The sequence below is a fragment of the Lagopus muta genome, chromosome 2, assembly GCF_023343835.1.
Source record: "Lagopus muta isolate bLagMut1 chromosome 2, bLagMut1 primary, whole genome shotgun sequence".
Taxonomy (NCBI): domain Eukaryota; kingdom Metazoa; phylum Chordata; class Aves; order Galliformes; family Phasianidae; genus Lagopus; species Lagopus muta.
Window position 1 is genome coordinate 99,337,913 of NC_064434.1, and position 19,714 is coordinate 99,357,626.

General features: G+C 38.8%; 1 protein-coding gene across 30 annotated transcripts in view; it reads left to right on the forward strand.

The window, feature by feature from the left end:
• The window catches only part of NRXN1 (neurexin 1), a 633,554-nt gene that overhangs the window by 510,285 nt on the left and 103,555 nt on the right, over nucleotides 1–19,714 (forward strand). For all 30 annotated transcript variants that reach the window (XM_048936787.1, XM_048936790.1, XM_048936796.1 and 27 more), the window contains one exon: nucleotides 14,127–14,298. In XM_048936787.1, the coding sequence (XP_048792744.1) occupies nucleotides 14,127–14,298 (172 nt within the window). The remainder of the gene's footprint in view (nucleotides 1–14,126; nucleotides 14,299–19,714) is intronic.

The window sequence follows — 19,714 nt, forward strand, 5'->3', positions numbered from 1 at the left end:
CCTTTTTGGCCACAAGGGCACACTGCTGGCTCATGGCCAACCTGTCGTCCACCAGGATGCCCAGGTCCCTGTCTGCAGAATTTTCTGTGTTTTGACCCAGCTATTTAGATAGGTTTGGCAGATAGCTACTAATTATTTTTTTTTCTTGTGATGCCTCAGTTGCTCCTCAGATATGTATGGCTGCAGTTGTCTGTGCTACGTATCAGTTTATTAATGACTGTAGAATGTGCACACCCTTAGGTATTTTAATAAGTAAGCATATTGCAGTGTTTTAATCTACTGCTTCTTGCCTCTTATTAACAGAGTTAAAGATCTGCCTGTGATTCAGTCAAAGGCATGAGAGTTAGCCCTATCAACATATCTGAGCTGGTTTAAAATCATTTCCTTCAAACAGTGGAGGAAGAGCACTGCAGAGATAAGGTGTTTGATTCACCTCTCTGGAGACGCGCCCCACTCTTGTGCTGGTGTCAGCACCTGAACTAGATAAAGATGCCTGGGGGTCCAAGAGTTGCCCAGACCCACTAGTAGTGCCACTGCTGCAAGAATCATTTCAGCAGGATTAACGGGGTAAGAAACGGTAAACATTAATTTTCATTATATAAGGCAACTGGGTCTTACTCTGAGCAGATATGCTGGTTTCAAAAGAAACCATTTTTTAGTTTTCTAAAAAGAAAAAAAAAAATCCAATTGAGGAGGTTGAATCGAGCTGTGAATCAATTGTTCTGCAGATAGAAATGTGTTCACGCGCAGAAAATAAAGAATAAATTAAACTGTCTGCCATAGAAGTTGACCCTAATTGAGGTCAATTCCTCTTGACAGGTAATTAATCAGGAGTCCTTATTATAGTTGAGTGTCTCTGTTAACAATAAACAGAGCATTATTTTATTTTTATGGTTAAAATAAGTCTCTTAATTGATAGTATTCTGCAGGAGGCAAGCATGCATCAGCATTGGAACTGATGCACTGAAAACATTTTAAATTAGAACAATGTTAGTTAAATTAGTCAAAGAAAAGCTGCAAAGCATAAGAGTGTCTGCAAACTTCATGCCTCTGTCACCTGTTGCTTATAAAGAAAGAAAACACGTTGCCAATTAGTGAAAGAAAGGACAAGATCTGTGCATTGAAGTCATTACAAATATGAGTATTTATATATATATATACACACATTACATATGTATAGCGATATTAGAATCTAGTTTAGCAGTTTATTAGAATCTAGACTTCCTACACTGCTCGTTTCTGTAGTACTTGAACAGTTCACTGAAGGATAATGACATGCATGTTATGTTGGTTTGTATTCTCTTGTATTCTCACCCCTTCTATGTGGAATGGGCGCAGTAGATTGTTCTATCTCACCTTGTCATTATATATATGTTATATATTTTATATATATATAAAACACAAGTACATATATACATAAAATCAAAACATGTATATAAACATACCTGAACAGAGACATATACATGCTTGTATAGTTTGTGATGTATTTATATAGGTGAAAAATATAGAAAAGGTGATGGTCGGTGCCTTTCTCTCTATCTTGAGTTTAGTTTCTGACTGTGGGATACAGCACAGGAAATAATTACGATTAGTAAGCAAAGTAACCCCTGTGCTACAAGAAGCAGAGCTTAGCAGAAGAGTCGTTCCAATTGCTTCCTTTTTTTTTTGGTGTGTTCTGTATGCTGGTGTTTGTGTTATCTCTTTACAGCAGAGTTGGCATTTGTATGATGCTGTGTTTGAGCAGTCCCCAGCATGTGCAGAATTCCCAGAGAAAACAGAAGAATGCTTTTTGGGGAGATCTCTTAATTACAAATGCACTTTGCTAGGGGGAAAGAGCCAAGAAATGATAGCAATTGCACAGGCAGAGCAGAAGTAGCAAAAAGCTATCTTCAGATTAAAAACGAAAGTGGTGCACATGGTGTCTTCTAATGATACTACTGCTAATGAGACTATTTGTGGGCAAACATCAATTTGCAAAATAAAAAAATATAAAAGAAAGAATAGACTTTGCTTTTTATCGCCATAAAGTTTAAATATTTAGTGAAGAACATTTGAAAGGCTGTCTGTGTGCCCAGCTTATGCGTACACACCAACCTTGCCTTGATGCTGCACCAAAGCCATTTTGAGCCTAATGCTCTTGAATAAATTGCTCAAGAGTTGTTAGTTCATTCAAGTGGAAACTTCTCCTCTGATGGTAGCACAGTCAGCAAGACATCAGGTCGTGTGCTGCAGAGCACATGGCATTTCAAATGTAAGCTATCCAGGAGGTTGAGACAATTTTTTTCCCCTGTTCTTCTTTTAATAAGTCTTAATAACAGGGCTTGATCTAACAAGTTCATGAGTCATTTTCACAAGTGCTCCTGTGTTTTATGTCCTTCCTTTTAGAGATGCCCATTCTCTTTTGCTTAGGGCTCTTCAGTCTTCAGAAAAGGAGGTGAGGGGAGAGCTCTTTGCTCTCTACGACTGCATGACAGGAGGATGCAGCAAGGTTGTTGGTCTCTTTTATCAAGTGACAAGTGATAGGACATGAGGAAACAGCCTCAAGTTGCATCAGGGTACATTTAGATTAGTTGTCAGGATGAATTTCTTCAGGGGAATGGTGGTTAGACGTTGGAACAGACTGCCCAGGGAAGTGGTCAAGTCGCCATCCCTGAAGGTATTTAAGCGATGTGTGGATGTGGCACTTAACACATGGTTTAGTGTGGACTTGATTGTATTAGGTGATGGTTGGACATGATGATCTGAAGGGTGTTTCACAGCCTAAACGATTCTGTAATTCTCTGCTGCATTTGTGAGGGCTTAATCTGGCCAAGTAGGAGCAAAAATGTTCACCATAAACAAAGATTTGCATGCCACATGTACTAGCTGAGGTACAAAGAGAGGGTGGTTTGTAGAAGAGCTATCTACAGTGGAGTCTTCTGCTGGTTGAACTCCAGACACACACATACACAAACACACACACTTTCTTCTCATTTTCCAAGTCACTCACTAACATTAAAGCTGTAGAAACCAGACATGTAACTCTTGAAAATGCTACAAAGCTTTTCTTATGAAAACCTTGATCTTAGTAAAGTCAGAATTTAAATAATTAGTGAAAACACAGCATTTGCAACAGTACTTACTGTCAAGTACTTACTGTCACATCTCCTTCATGTTGAAATACATGAAAATAGCAGTTGGAGGTAGAACCTCTGAAAAAATAACAAGTGACCCTAATAAGAGATTTTCTGCTTACACTATTTCAGTACTTCTAAAGTAGCACTGACTTCAGCAAAGTTGCTTTTAACGTTCAGAGATAAATATTGGCCAGACCTATCAAAAGCATAAAGAAAAGAAAGAAGTTGTGCTATGGCAGAAATCAGTGAGGTTTAAGTAACGCCCTCCAAAGTTAGTTGTTGGTTGCCTAACAGAGACCTGCTTTAAAAGTGATAATTTCCAATAGTATTAAAAGTCTCTTGTAAATTGTGTAAGAAATGATGGATTTGTAACTAAGTGTACCACATTTTCAATTTCTGTGTCCCATTTGAAGATAATGATGCATTTTCAAATTATATCCATTAGTGGTTGTTGCTGTATGTATTATGTAGCAAATATTTATATACTGTTAGGGGTTTTAAAAAATACCATTGTGTTCATGAAAACAAATAATATGTTTGGACATCATTCAGCCTGATGCTGATCATTCCAGTGAAGACAGCAAAATTCATGACTGTTCCCTTCACTGGTGAGGCATTCTGAACCTGACAGTCCTGACCTCGATTGTGTGCAAAACTCCTGCACCATGGGTTAGCTTCTGGTTTGCTTTTGTCCACTTTGCTGGAGGGGTTAGCCTTTTCAAGTATCTGGCAGGTTTATTCTAAATACAGCTAAGTTTGTTTCCAAGGTTCAAGCATTTTCAAGAGTACACAGTTAAGGCTGCCTGTGCTATTTTGCAGTACTTTTTTCTTCCTTATAGGAGCTGTTTATGAACTCCGTGATTTCCTTTATCAAGTCCTCTCAGTATTTCGTGCATTTCAGTTCTAGAGAAAGTTTTATTGTTTTGGTTTTTAAAGATGCCAAACCAATGTCATTCAAGCCTAGGGGACTGTCGGCACAGGAAAACACATAAGCAGGTATCAACTTTTATTTTCCCCTTCCAGCTAAAAGTTGGATTTCTCAGTCCAGTCAACCCAGCAGTGTTTGATCATTTCTCATGCTCTGGGTAGTCAGGGTAAGGTTTGCTGCATTAAGTGATCAAAAGAAGCAAGAATCTCTGTGGTAGCATTGACAACAGTCTATTCTGCGCTACATCTCTCAGCACAGCATGCAAGGAATTTGTCAAATTGATTTTGATTCTGAAAGATTTTTCAATATTGAGAAAAGTAACCTAAAGGAGACCACTAACATAGTGTATTTAATAGATAGTATTCAAGCTTGCTGTATGACGACTCTGTATTTGATTGGTAAGAGAGATAAAGCTGGTAGCGGGAAAAGATGGGAATGCTCAGAAAACAGAAAGAGATTTTTCCTGGTTATACTATTTCACTACTAGCCAGGATTTCTTTCTGCAGGGAGCACCAGTCCTACCTGTGGCTCTTTTACCTGGTATCTGAGATTGCCCCAGATCAAGCATGATATTTTGTGTTTGGCCTTGTTGAACATCATTAGAGGGTCATGTAGGCTCACTTTTCAAACCTGTCCAAGTCCCTCCTTCCTTCTACTGTGTCAACCACACCACTCAGCATAGTGTCATGGACAAAATTGCTGAGGGTACACCCAATTCTATTGTCTGTGCCATTGATAAGGATGTTAAACAGCACCAGTCCCAAGGTGAACCCTAGGGGGACACCACTCACGACGGGCCTCCACCTGGACATAGAGCCATTGACAAGAACCGTCTGACTGCGACCATCCAACTAATTCTTTATCCACTGAATAGTCCAGCCTTCGATCCTTGTCTTTAGAGATAATTTAGAGATAAGGATTTGGGGGGGTGCACATCAAAGGCCTTTCACGATTCTGAGTAGACCACATCAGTTACCCTTCCTTTGTCCACCAATGCTGTCACTCCATCATAGAAGGCTGTCAGATAGTTCAGGTGAGATTTGCCTTTTTGAAGTCATCCCAGCTCTCTTGAATTACCTCTGCATCTCACGTGTGCCTGAACATTGCTTCCAGGAGGATCTGCTCCATGGTCTTCCCAGGCACAGATGTGAGACTCATTGGCTTGTAGTTCCCTAGAAATTCCTTTCTAACTTTTTTGAAAATTGGAGTAATGTTTTCCTTCTTCCAGGCAATGGGGATTTTGTCAGACAACCATGAGTTTTCAAATATGATGGAGACTGGCTTGACAACCATATGAGCCAGTTCCTTCAGGACGCTGGGATGCATGTCATTCAGCTCCATGGACACATGGAATGTACACATTTAGTTACATGAGGCAGTCTGGGACATGTTCTCCTCTTGCAGTATGAAGGGTTTTGTTCCCCTGATCCCCACCAAATGGTTCAGGAACTGGAGAGGCATGGAAAGCCTCACTGTCAGTGGAGACTGAAGCAAACACTCAAGTACCACAGCCTTCTCTGCATCTGAGAAAGCCGGTTTTCCCTTTTTATTTATCAGATGAGATACTCATTTGCCTGTCTCTTCTGTCCAATGTACCTATAGAATCCCCTCTTATTATTTTTCACATCCCTGGCCAAGTTTAGTTCCCTCTGCTCATTGGCTTTCCTGATTCCATCTCTGCACATCCGGTTGGCATCTTTGTATTCTTACCAAGCCACACATCCCTGCTTCCTAGCCTGTGCTTTTCCCTCAGTGTGGCCAGCAGGTCCTTGTTCATGTTGTCCTGTGTTGATTTCTTGCATCCTCTGTTTCATTTCTTATTTGGGGAATGGAGAGTTCTTGTGTTCTCAGAAATATGCCCTTAAAGAGCTGCCATCTCTGTTCCATTCTTTTGTCCCGAATGATAGTTTCCCAGGGGATCTCATCCAACAATTCCTTAAACAGCTGAAGTTTGCTCTTCTAAAGTTCATGGTCTTGACTCCACTCTTTGCCAGATATTCTTTGTAATCATGAGCTCAACCAGGTTGCAACTTAGGACCAACTGTTTGCAGTTGGAGACCCCAATCCAAGTGAAGAGTTAGGAAAAACTTCTGCGTAATTCTTTTCTATGCGCACAATCAGAAGGATGAAGGAATGCATTGTCTGCATTTAAATGACAGTGATAAAAATATTGTTCCAGTGTCAGCAGTAAGTATCTGAAAATATCTCTGGATATATTCAAGATTCTTATTCACATTAAAGCAAAGTTTTTAAAGGCCTGAATAGCATATACGTGTTCAGTTTTCAATAAAGCTCAATAGGATTTTGGTGTCTAATACCAGCAAATTTGTTTATCATAACTCCCTACAGGTTTTTAATATGGAGAAACTCTTTGACCCAGATTTTGAAAAAATATATTATTTGTGCTTTCATGAGCGTGTTTGTTGATCATATGGCTATTAATCATTTAGCATGAAAGCCTGCTTGAAAATGTGCTGATTCTTTACTTCTGGTCCTAGTTGTACCTCCTGCTGACTCTGACTTTGGATTTGTTTCAGACACAAGTTTTTTGGAAGAATTATCTGAAACCTTTTCTAAGCAATATCCTTAAAACCACACCATTTTTAATGTGGATTAGATTACTCTGATATCAAGGTGCTATTTGTTTTGTTTTGATTTTTCTAGTAGTATTTTTACATTTTCAGACGACTGTTTTCAGTCTCAGGAACACTATGTTAATTCTCTCAGCATGAAACGCCTATGAAAAAGTGGAAACCACATCTGATTTTCAGATCTTGCTTTGATGCTCCTTTGGAAACGTATGTTGATATATGTGAAGGAGGAACAGTTTATCTTTGAGTACCTAGAGCTGGATTTGTTATTTCTCAGGATAAGCATGCTCACTTATGTCTGTCTATGTGGAAAATATTTATGCAAGAATAAAGTCAAGGCGTGTGTGTTACCTTGGCTAGTACTTAGACTTCTGGAGGGCTTCAAATTAGGCTCTGTTTGGTATAATGTCATCTGTAGTCTTTTCAACTCATCCATACCAACTCACCATTGCCTGGGTGGAATCCTTGGGGGAGATGTTCAAAAAGTTAAGGAATTTCTGCATGTTGCTTTGATAGAAAATACCATGTTATGGGCTGACTACTTAAATTGTTCTTTACTGCATATTGTCAGAAAATATGATTTTAGTGTGCAGCAGTAATGATGCTGAGTGGATAATAAGATGCAGTATGCTGCTGCTGCAGGCTCTACGCCATATGTCTTCCATAACTGTTGCATTTTGGGGGGGCTGGTTGTTAGGGTAATTGGATCATCTCAGTAATTCATCATCAGAATAAGTTGAAATAATGCCACTATGAAATATAGCGGTAAGAATTACAGTGTTTAAAACTAGACGGGAAAACAATGCAGTCTGAGAACTGAAAATGTGATGTAAATTGAATTGCTGTAACAACATTTAAAACAGTTAGTGACAAATATTTTAAAGCAGAAAATCATAGAAATCATTGTTTCGTGGCAATAAAGAGTAACTGCTTCCTGCTCTGAAACACCAGGGCAGTGAGCATGCAAGCTCCTGCTGCATTATTTTCAAGCTTTTTATTCTCCATATATATGATGTTTTGTAACATTAAAAAAAAAATAAAAATCATTTAAGTCGTGTCACATCTTCCACTTAGTAAGCCACTTAGGTATCTGTGTTTTTTTATTTTATGTATTTCAGTTGTAAATTATTGTGATGGTGGGCCCATATTTCACTTGCCTCTTGTAAGGGTCGTTGGTTCAAGGCCAAAAAGTTCTTAATTTTTATAGAACAGCATTTAAAAGCGCAGTAGTTCTGGTAGCATCTGTATGAATTTGCATACATAATATTGTTATGGTGATGGTGCTATTTCTTATGTGTCAACTAGGGGCATCTGGTGAACAATAAATTTTTATTATTTCTGTATTGATTTAGAAAATATAGATAACTTAATGGCATGAGGCTGAGGTCATTTAAAGGTTTATGAGATGATCTTACAGAGCTTCTGAATAAAACGTTAGGAAAAAATATGTTGCAAATATTTTCTCCCTCCTTTTAATAAAATCCATGAGACAACTGATTGAGGATTTCAAAATTAGGGGAGGGGATAAGGGTTTGGCAATGTGTATTTATGCTTATAGATTATATATGCTTTTTCAAGTGCCTTGTATTTTCTGCTGGATCTTGCGAGGTGGTAAAATGAAAAATGTACACTATGGTTTTGACTTAGGTGAGCTTGTACAGATGCTGCAGGAAATACTGGGGATGTTGGTGACTCTGTGGACCTTTTTCCCCCTTAACAGTATGAGTGGTGACTTAGTGTAGCACTCGCCAGTATTTTGTTGCTGAGGTATCATTTAAAGTTGGAGTGATGTGTGAACAGATTCCACAGAGCCCACTGCGCTTCTTGTGGGTGTCCAGGAGTAGCATTTGGGATTCCAGCCATAGCTCAAGCCAAGTAATGATATCCTTCAAGTCATAAAGAAACCCCCCAAATGCAGGCACAGCATGTACCAGACTCTTCCCTGAGGCCTTGAAAGCTGTGCAACAAGACCAGTTAGCTGTTGGTAAGGTCTTGTTTTGTGGAGCAGTTTAGGAAGTAAGTACTGTCCATTCCATCCCTCTGCTCTTATTATTATTGATGTTTTAATAATAAGGGGGCTGAGAGTGAATAAAGGAGAGCAGATCTTCCCAGAAGTGGGACCAACTGCACATTTCTCAGATTTGATGTGTGGGTAATGAAGTTGGTTGTCTCTAGCAGTGTCACACCTCCAGCTGAAAAAAAAAAGAAGCATTTAGTTTAAAATCAGGGGATTTAACATCATTTTCAGTATTTTTCTATTAGCCTGCTGATGCAGTAGCCTGTAAGGCTTTGGGTTTTAAGCTTTTCTGTACAATTATCTGAACTAGGAGCTTATTTGAAAATGAAAAGTGGGATTTTCTCATATCCCAAGGACTGCAGAGCTATGGGTTTAAGAAATAAGCAAATATCAGGAAAGTTGCAAATAAATGTTGAGAAACGACAGGAAAGAATGTAGGGAATAGGTCAGTCTCCTCACTTAGCAACTAGGGAACGAAGCAGAATTATTTTTCTCCACAGTATCTAAGTATTTGCAGCTTTGGGGAAGAGAAGGAGAAACCGACTAGCTTGAGACTTGTCAGATGCCAATCTCTAAAAGGCTGAATATAGGGTGGATGCACCCTACCAGACATAAGCAAAAACCTTTGCTCCTTGCTTGAAGTGCCTACCTGTGACTGATAACTTTGCCTGCTAGCTGTCTGATAGAATTTTCAAACCCCTCCTACATTTTCTACAGTATGTCAAGAGCTGATATGCTGAAAGCTATAATCCATCCCAGGAAATAGTTGCCTTTCTGATTTCATGAAGCGACACAAAACCTGACTATAAGTACTGTAAGTGCTCAAGATGAGGGATGCCACAAGAATGCCTGTGCCTGTATTATGTCTGCCTGCAGTAGACTAAAATAGATGATTACTTCTGGTTAAAGAGGAAAAAAAAGAAAAGAAAAGAAAAAAAAAAGATTATTTTCTCACTTCTCATGGAGAAATGCAGCAACAAAAATATATTAAAACTTCATAAATTGAATTAGGTTAATAATATGATACCAGACTGTGAATTTTAGAACCTATTTGCAGAAAATTAACTTATCTTGCTGGAATAGCAAAGATGGATTCATTCAAAAGCATCTTTCCAGATGCTTTATGTTTTCTGTCTCTTTCCCAGGGAAACATTTCCTCTAGAAGACATAATAAGAAACACTGATGGATGGCTGGAACATATGTAGTTACTCAATTAATCTTGCAGTTCATATGTATCTACTGTCGATCATGAAATCTTCACCTCTTCCTGAGCAGATAGCACTGCTTTTGCAGACACATGTCCCTGTAGTATTCAGACTGTGATTATTTTAATGATTTTTCTTACAATTCTGTAATATAGAATATTAGCCTCTGATTACATTTGTGTGAAAATGGCCTTAGTTTTCTCTAATGGTCTCAGATAAAATTCGATAAATTTATTTCTCAATGAAATCAATGTAAGACATCAGTTAGTTCTAAGATTTTATTATTGCGTTCACCAGAAAGTTGTGCCTCAGGGCACTGACTTTATAAGATGCAAGCTGGCAGGCTTGAATGTTCTTTTTTTGCTCTATTTGTTCACCTGGGGGAGTCACAGTATTATTACTTTTCTTTGGAAGTGGCTAAAGGTTGTAAGTATAATGAGCTTAGGTTGTCTATGGTCTTTTCTAAAACTACTGTTGTGCCAAATTTGCACACGCTTGTTTGACTGATTCCAGAAATATTACTGCAGAGAGCAGTAAAACCCTGCTGATTCCATAGGAAATATCATTATTTTGGAGACAGATATATGTGTGTTTTATATTGCTGCAGGTTTTTATTGCTTTAAGGGTTGGCAGATCAGTAGCACAGGAGCAGGGTCCAGCAGGAAACCAATTGCACTGCCATTTGCTGGCTTGCTTTGCATTTCACCTTTCTCACTTGGTTCTTAGGTTCATCAGCATTCCCAGCACTGTCAGAAGTCTGTTATAGCCAGGGAAGAAGTATTTAGAGCACACACTTCATAAAACATGCCTCAAAATATTCTGCTGGAGTTGCCAGTGCTTTTGAAGACCAAATGCTTTGAAATGGCTGGTGTATACAGATGCACACATACTCCTTTGCTGTCTGAGCAGTCACAACTCCAAGCATTTCAGCGCACACTAGATGTGTAGTGTTGCAGCTGCATGTCTAATTCCTGTTGTTCTAACTAACTCTGCGCTTTTATCCAGCTGCCTTGATGCCATTGTCCTATTTCTCTTCACACTGTGAGTTTGGACTCCTACAAGTGGCTGGTCAGAAGCTTTTACACTGTAGGTAAAGCCTACGCTGCACACTGCAACAGCATGTAGGGGTACTTGAGGCAACACCAAGAGTGCTCATCTGTACAGTTCTCTAGAGAGAAAATCGACCCCAGCTTCAGAACCATAAGAGCTTCAAGCACAGACAAACTGAAAGTTTTGCTTCTCTCAAGATCTGCTGGCTGAGGCTGGGTGCTGTGAGGTTTCTCTGTAGGTGAATCAGAGGGCCCTGTGCTGTGGTCTGGGGAGTAGTGACAGGATGGTGCTTGCAGCAATATTCATAGTGCTGCCTGCATTGAAATTCATTTAAGTTCCAGAGGCAGAGAACAATACTTACGCTGTTTCTTGAAATGTTTCATACTTTTCCTGAAAGTGTGTCCTCTCTTCTGGCCTCTCAAAAAGAATATTAGAGACTTTCCCTGTTTGTCTCCACCATTTTATTTTGGCTTTTCCAGTTCACCATAGATAATTAATTGCTATGATCTCTCTCACCTGGGTGAGAGAAATGAAACATGGACTCAGAGCTGTAAGCAGCATGGCAGCCTTCTGCAGGTCCATTGTGCAGGTCTATTTTCACCTCAGGAGCTATGAATTTGTCATCACTGATAGTGGGCAAACATGGGGTTGCTCATTTAGGTCACTGCCAAGGACAGCACTCTTCAACAGAAACATAAGTCAATGTTGGGATCCTTAGTAATGTATAGGCAGAGGTATAGTGCCCATCATCAGGATGCTGTAAAAGAAACCTCTCGCTCAGCATTTATCTGAAACCATTTCTGATGGGGAAGACTGAGATTATTAGGAATAAACAACTGCTAAAGGAAATAGCACTTCTCTTACTGCACTGAGTTACTGAGACTTGCAAAGGCGAAGAAATGGAAACAGCAATTTAATACGCTCAGCTTTTAAAGAAGGTGGTTTCTACTGATCATAATTATATGGTTTTAAACTGGTGTGCACAATGGGGCTCTAAACATGCCATGTTTAGCATGATACTCAAAGGCCAAACTTAAATATTTTAAAGCTGTAGGAAGAATTAAACTTGAAACTCAGATTTGCTTCCTTGTTTTGTAGATTGCGTAAATTTCCACAGATGTTGAAGAAGTGTCAAAAAAAAAAAAAAAAAAGTATCTCCCTTAAGTATTGAGTATTTCACATGCTCAACTACTCAGATATATCAGAAATAGAATGAAGGAAATTATATGTAGCATTCTATCAGCTGTTGTCGCTGGCTGTTTTGTACACTGTGCTTCTGTACAAATGGAGGAAAGTCAGGGAAACTTGTTTTGACTGGTTTGTGTGTGTCACATCAGGCCAAAAGTCTGCCTACAAATGTGTAAAACATCGATTCCACTCAACAATTCCTGGTCATTTACAAATGGTAGATGGCTAACAACTGCAGTACTGCATTCTCTTATTTTGGAAAAGCTGCTGATACTTTCACATTTTGTGCTGTTTCATTTTGGCTGCACCTGTCCTGTTCTCTGAAAGGTGGTTTTCATTCTTTTTATTTTATTTTTATTTTTTTAATCGAAAAGAATATATGTGTGTATATGGTGCACGTATGTATAGCAAATGGGAAAGCAGGTATGCAAAGTGTAGGTTATGAATAGTGTAATTATGAATCACTGGGAAATTAGTCAAGTTTTTTTTAATCCTCAATGCCTTTGATTTCTTGAAAGTGTTACAAAAAGGTGCATGTGCCATTATCATTAGCGTGCCATTTTTCTGCATTTCATAAATTAGTAAAAGAAGAGACTGCTTTAGAACCAGAACAACGTTGTATTTCTTGTTTTATATTTCTGTATATGAGCATATGAAAGAAACAGGTGAAGCAAATAAGCTACTGCATCAGTGGGAGAAAAGTGTTGAAAGTTGTAAGCTAAGCTGTAGTTGAAGCAGTGGAAATATATAGCCATGGTTATATGGTGTTGGAAAGTGCAGTCAGGTATGTAAAAAAGGAAATAATACAAAGTGGAATAATTCCTGAGTTAACCACTTGGGAGACTTCCAGAGATGAGGAGCTGCAGGATACGCCACTGCCAGGTGTGACGGCAGGGCAGTAAGAAGGGGTGACACAAAGAGCGAAGTGGTTCTGGAAGGGTTTAAGTGAATGACCAAGAGGTACGGAGTGAAATGTTGCATTGTGCTGCACATGATGAGGTAAAGACTTTGAGAAGTTTTTTTTTTTCACTTTTAAGAGGGAAGTACCAGTACCAACATGTGGTTTCACACAGAATTGCCACTTACTGAGCACAAGGTCCATGCTGTGCAATTGTTTTTTTATTCCCGTAATTTAATAATGTTCTTATTTGGGAATACAATTGATTCTTTAGGGGGAAAAAATTGTGAATCCATTAAGTTAAACTTTCAATAGACTTTAAAAGGCTTTATTAAACTCTAAATATCCTATTAAAGTGATCGTCTTAATAATGAAAGGACAATAAAAATGAGAACGTGCTTATATCACAATCATCTGCAAAATCAACTGCCTTAGTCCAGAGTACAAATGCATGTGTGAAGTCTCTTTAGCTGGAGGCACACTCAAGCACAGGAGCTCACAGGCTTCATCACAGCAGGAGAATCACTCTTGCTCTGAGAACAAGATGCTGTGTGTTTCACAGACACTTCTCACTCCTCTCTGGCTCAGATTAGGAAACTCCCTGTGAGTCACTTGGCCTAGTCTTGTCTTTGTGATTCGGAGTTATAAAGTGTGATGAAAAAAAAAAAGTCACTTCCCCCTTCCTAAATTGCAAACTTTTACACCTTTTCCAAGCAATGTTGCAAAGTTTTCTATTTTGAAAGACTAAAAGGTAAAGGAAAGTGTTTAGTTCTCATGGAAATGAGCGATGCATTGGGGGTGCAAAGGAGGAAAACTTGAGCTTTCATCCTCCTTCCCCCTCCTCAACCTGGTTTCTTTTTCCTTGAAAAAGGGAAGAACTCACTTTGGTGAAATAACTAATTTGGAATATCAATTATCCATCAAAGAGAGCTGGACTTACTGAGCTGTCAAGAGGCTTGTCACTGCCACATGCAGGCCTTCAGAAGTTAAATCTGAGGAGGGAAGATATTAGAAATCTTTTCCTATATGACACACTGTCTCTCTTGCTAAAACAACCCCTAATTAGTTCTTCTCTCCTCCCCACCCCTCTTTTTTTTTTTTTTTTTTTTTTTTTTTTTTTTTTAATATGCAGCACCAGGGAAAAATTGGAGTAAAATTTAATGTTGGCACAGATGACATCGCTATCGAAGAAATCAACGCCATCATTAATGATGGAAAATACCACGTAGTACGTTTCACGAGGAGCGGTGGCAATGCCACGTTACAGGTGGACAACTGGCCAGTTATCGAACGCTACCCAGCAGGTAAGGGTTTGCACGAACTTCTGTGAGTAAAAGGGGGGTCTGTGGAGTTCTGATCGGTTTGCTCCTCTTTTAACGCAGCGTAAGCTCTTTCTCAGTGTTTTAGTAGCTAATTAAGTAGTTAAAGAGTCTGGAGCAATATGCAGATCGTGATGATGGCATTTCCTAATGAATTTAAAGGCAGAAATTCAGGTTATTGCTGGAAATGAAAGATACAGTTATCAGGGCATGAAATAGTGAGTTTGCTTCTTGTTTTCATTTGTTTATATTGGATTATTGTTTTTTTTTGGGGGGGGAAAGGCTTTGACAAAAGCTGCACAGTAAAGTGACTCTCAAATCGATCTCCAAATGATTGGGTAAAACATTTCTGAAGAAAAGTTGTCCATGTTCTTTTAATTACAAGAGGTTATTAAAGCTCTCTGAAATTGTGAATATAGTGGAAGTGTGAAAAAAAAAAACAACCATAAATGAAAACGTGCATCAGTTATTATTTGTACAACCAACCAGTCTTCACATAAAATGTAAGCCGTGTAATATTATAAAGGTTGCTCCAAAAGTAATGCCTCCTGTTTATTTCCATGGAAACTTCAAGAGATACAAAGAGAACAGTAACACTATTTGATAGAGGAAATTCTCAGCTATGAAACACTGTTCTTTACTGTAGTCACCATCATTTGCTGTGCTTTCTGCTAGCAAAGGAGAAGACCCTACGTGCTGCCCTTGTACAAACCTGCAGCTGTGGAGGTTATGCTGGCACTGTCACCACCGCTGAAATCCACCACCCACTGCCTTACTGTACTCACAGACACTGTCAGTGGGTTCTTCACGTGCACTTCCATGTCAGACAGACACCATTGTGTCAGACTGCCCCTCTGCTGCCATCTTTCCTACAGCAACAACTGTAATGGAATATTGGTGGGAAGGTTCAACCTCTGCTGCCATTCTACCAACAACCACCCCTGAAGCTGTGGGCCAGCCTAATAAAGCAGGAAGCATTACTTTCAGAGCAGCCCTCTTTTTTCTGTGATTAATGCTGGTTACTTCAGCAGAACCACTTGTATGAATACAGCATTTCCTTGGTAGAGCCCATATTTGATTTTATGCAAATGCCATATCCTGCACATTACTGTATTACTAATTTTATTCATTTTTAAAGGCAACAGTCTTTTTCAGATATGCAGTCCATTTCTTGTTGAATAGCATCACTGTGCCATTAAGGTTTACATGCAAGTCTGCGTGTTACCTCTTAATGGTGTGTGTGTTTATATTACCAAACAAAAAGCAGTGAATCCAGAGATATAAGAGAAAGGTATTACAGTTTGCCTGTTTTCTATTACCTAAATGATAGTTCTGATTCTAAATGAAAGTTTTCTTCATTTTGGGGGTGGAATAGCATGTCGAGTAAGCCATTCCCCCATAGAAGTCATTAATATTTAGAATTTGTTTTTTTATTGGTGTTTTGGTAGCAGTCCAGCAGTAAAACTGCATTGTAAAAATGAAGTCCAATACAAATATATTCCAAAATTGAAATATCACCTTTCAAATAATTTCTTGGAAATAATTAAGAATCTTAAAAATGAAAATATATATTGCAAGTGAAATAATAAATAGCAGGAATTGTTTTGTATATATATATAAAAATATACCTATCTATCTATCTATCTAAATGTCCTGTATGAATGAGTGACAGTTCTGAGTGACCATAATGATTCATGGCCTCAAGATAGACATATCTAGGAGAGGGGGAAGAGGGAACACTGAATGAAATATGTCCCGTGTTCTTTCAGATATTCCTGTTTCTCTCTTACTATCCCTTTTGTTTTCTGACTTTTACAGTGTTTAGTAAATGGTACTTGAAATAAGATGGTAGAAACCAGAGATAAGTCTGTCTTAGTTTGTGCTCGAACTGTATTTAGCAGAACTGATATATATTACATACATGATAGATATGAAAATATTTACTGTTTCTGTTCTGTTTCTTCATGAAAATACAAAATGACTGAAAACAAGGAAGAAATGCAGTTGAGTTCTGAGGATATTGACCCACAGGATTTGTTTTTTCTCAACTTAGATCAATACAGAAAATAGGGTGATTTCCTTGGGATGGGAAATAGATTTCCATGGGATGGGGTTAATAGATTGCAGGGAGGTTGGATTATTTCTGTGAAAAAATAAATAATAATAGTTTCTTTGAGCAATCTGTGTACAACCAACACTTGAAGGCATTTTCAGTTGCTTCAGCAGATGGGATACAGAATCTATTGGGTTGCTCTATTGAGGGATCTTCCAGGACTGCTGTTGCTTTTCAGTTTTCTTAGTTTCTTTAACGTTCATTTCCCTGGTAATGTTTTACAACTCTTGTATTCTTAGGCATTGCTTGTGAAGTCTTTCTCCTCCCTTTTCCATCCCTTCTCCCCCTTCCATCATGAAAGCATCTAACCATATTTTATCTTGCCATGATGCTCTGTCATCCTGGGGTAGTCTTCACTCAAACCCTTTTTAAATGCTAGTTCCTTCGCAGACTGTTATTTCATAGAAAAGACAGGCCTGTCCAGGAGAATAAACTGCATTTGAGCAATGTTGATTGGCACCATATTAAAGACTATCACCGTCATTTCAGTTCTAAAGATAATATTTCTAAAAGTGATGTCTTAATGAAGTAAAACAACACAGTTCGGCAAGTGCTGATATGCCCAATTTACACATCACACTGCTGTTGCTGTTCTAGGGACTAACAGTACTGCTTGGCAGTAGTGATTAACTTGCTACATTTCTCATTGCTACTGTTTTTGATGGAAGACATTTTGAAAATGTACAGTATGGACCAAATTTGTTGGCATGTGCATGAGTGAGGGCTCATTAGCTTTCAGTTCAGTGCTAGAAAGTATATTATTTTTCTGCTTTCTGCCTATTTACAGAATTTCTTCTTTCTGTATAACTTCTAATGTCTCTACTACTGTATGTGAGCACAGGCTTCTCTCTCCAACTTCTGTTGTTTTCATGGTTTTTTTTTGTTTTGTTTTGTTTTGTTTTTCCCCAGGAATAGAAACAAAATTAGCAGCTTAATTACTATGTTTGCTATTCTTAAATACACTGGATTTCCTTTTTTAAAACAAACAAAAAATCAATTGGTTGCCTAAAGCATTGCATCTGATCAATTCTCCTTTCTTTACTTGGAATTATTATACTTCTGGTTGGATTGTCTGAATACATTGCTTATTATTGATCAGCATCTAAAAATGCAGGGTGAAGATGTCCTGAGAGGAATTTCTAGTCACAGCTTCAGGTTTTTCCAGTTTTGTTGCTCAGGTAGCTTTCATCCAGCCCCACCTAACTTCTGCAGATGATGGCACAGGGATGGTCTCATGTCCAAGTAACAGTTGGTGTTGTGTCAGAAGCAGTGCAAGTAGGAATAGGTATCGTGGGAGGAGTATGGGGATGCTGTTGGACTGTGTGGTGATGGTGTCAGGACTGCCACAGCCCAACTTGAACTAGACTTGGCAGAGGGTGCAAAGAAGAACAAGAAAGGCTTCTACAGGTACATTAGCCAGAAAAGTTCACCTTTTTAGTCTCAGAAGGCAAACTCCTCTATTGGGCAATACAGGCACACTGATAAAAAATGACAAGGAGAAAGCAGAGGTACAGCAATATTTTGCCTCAGTATTCACTGAGCAACTAGTTTTCACATAGTCCTTAAGCAGATTATTTGGAAGGTGGGGACTAGGAGAGAAGTGTCCCTTCCACCGTAAGTGAAGATCAGTTTTGCAACCACCTGAGGACCCGGAGCATAGAAAATTTTATGAGTCCTGATGAGATGCATCCCAGAGTTCTGAGGGAATTGGCTGACATAGTCACCAAGTCACTTCCAGTGGTATCTGAAAAGTCATGGCACTCACAACTGGATACGTCTTTGGGGAGATGGGAGAGCTACCTTTCAGTATTTCAAGGAGGGCTATAAGAAAGAAGGAGACAGTGTTCTTCAGACAGGGTCTGTTGTGATAGGGCAGGGAAATGGTTTCAAACTAAAAGAGGGGAGATTTAAATTGCATATAAGGAGGAAGTTTTTTCCCATAGTGGTGGTGAGCACTGGCACAGGTTGCCTAGAGAGGTTCTGGATGACCTATTCCCGGAGATGGTCAAGGTCAGATTGAACCAAGTTCTGAGCAACTGGATATAGCTATAGTTGTCCTTCATTGCAGAAGAGTTGGGCTAGATGGCTTTTCAAGTTTCCTTCCAAATCAGAGAGTTCTGTTATTCTCTGAATAGATGAAGATCTCCAGTGTTACCACATGGCTGGATGATTTTCAGAACGAAGGGCTTAGATTTCAGCATGTACTTACATTCTTCTGGATTCCCATCGAAGTTTTTTTGACTGCAGAGCTCTACCCTTGCCATTTCTCTGAGTGCAGGGCTAAAGCTGTGAAGATGTGCACTTAAATTTTGGTGACCCTGCACATAGTGGGGGGGATTGAAACTAGATGATCACTGTGGTCATTTTCAACCCAGGCCATTCTATGATTCTGCCTTTTATTAAATGTTCATCTTGCTTTCTCCCTTTCTCATTCTGTCAGTTGCTGACAGGTAGCCTTATGATTAGAAATTGTAGTTTTTTTGCTAGGCAGCTAAAATGCCCAGCTCTCTACTGGATTTGTATATTCCATCTTTCTTAACTAAACTTGATATTATCTCTCTTGACCTAATGTTCGCCATTCTCCACCTTCCTGAATAACTCCATTATTTCACCTTGGCTGGTTTTTCAGATAATGATTTCCCATTAACTGGGATGCATCATAATTTCCAATCATATTAAGTAGGAATAAGAAAACTGCTGACTGTGTATTCAAAGCTCCTGATCAATAGACTAAAACAGTTTCCGTGCAAATCCTCTGTGCTCCTGATAGCTTATCTTCTGTGCTTCAAAACTTTGTTGTATCTGGCTGTCCTGACTACCTGTCTGCTGTTGTGACTATAATACTGTACCGTTGCAGCAACTCCAGCTGCTACTGTGAACTGGCTGCCCTTGTAAATTCAGTTTGGTAATTATTACAGAATGAAATGCAGATTTACGAAGAATGCTTTTCTGGGAGGAAACCAAAGAACTTGTTAATTTGGGTCAAGCAGAGCTAATAATTAAGGACAAAGGGAAAGCAAAATTACAGGAAATTGGGTTTAGTAATGGAAAAATGTTAATTTCTGTGTTTTCTAAATAAAATATTCTGAATTTTTATGTCAAGATTGCCCAGTGTTCATAAGTAGTTATAGTGACCTGAGATTAAAGCATTTCATTTAGTTTGAAGCAGCCTTTTCTTCTGTACCTGAAAGAAAATCTGTTTCAAATCAAATCAGATGGTGCGGAATAAAAATAATTCTCATAGCAGTACTCATAACCATGTAACAAGAAAAACAATTTGCCTAATTT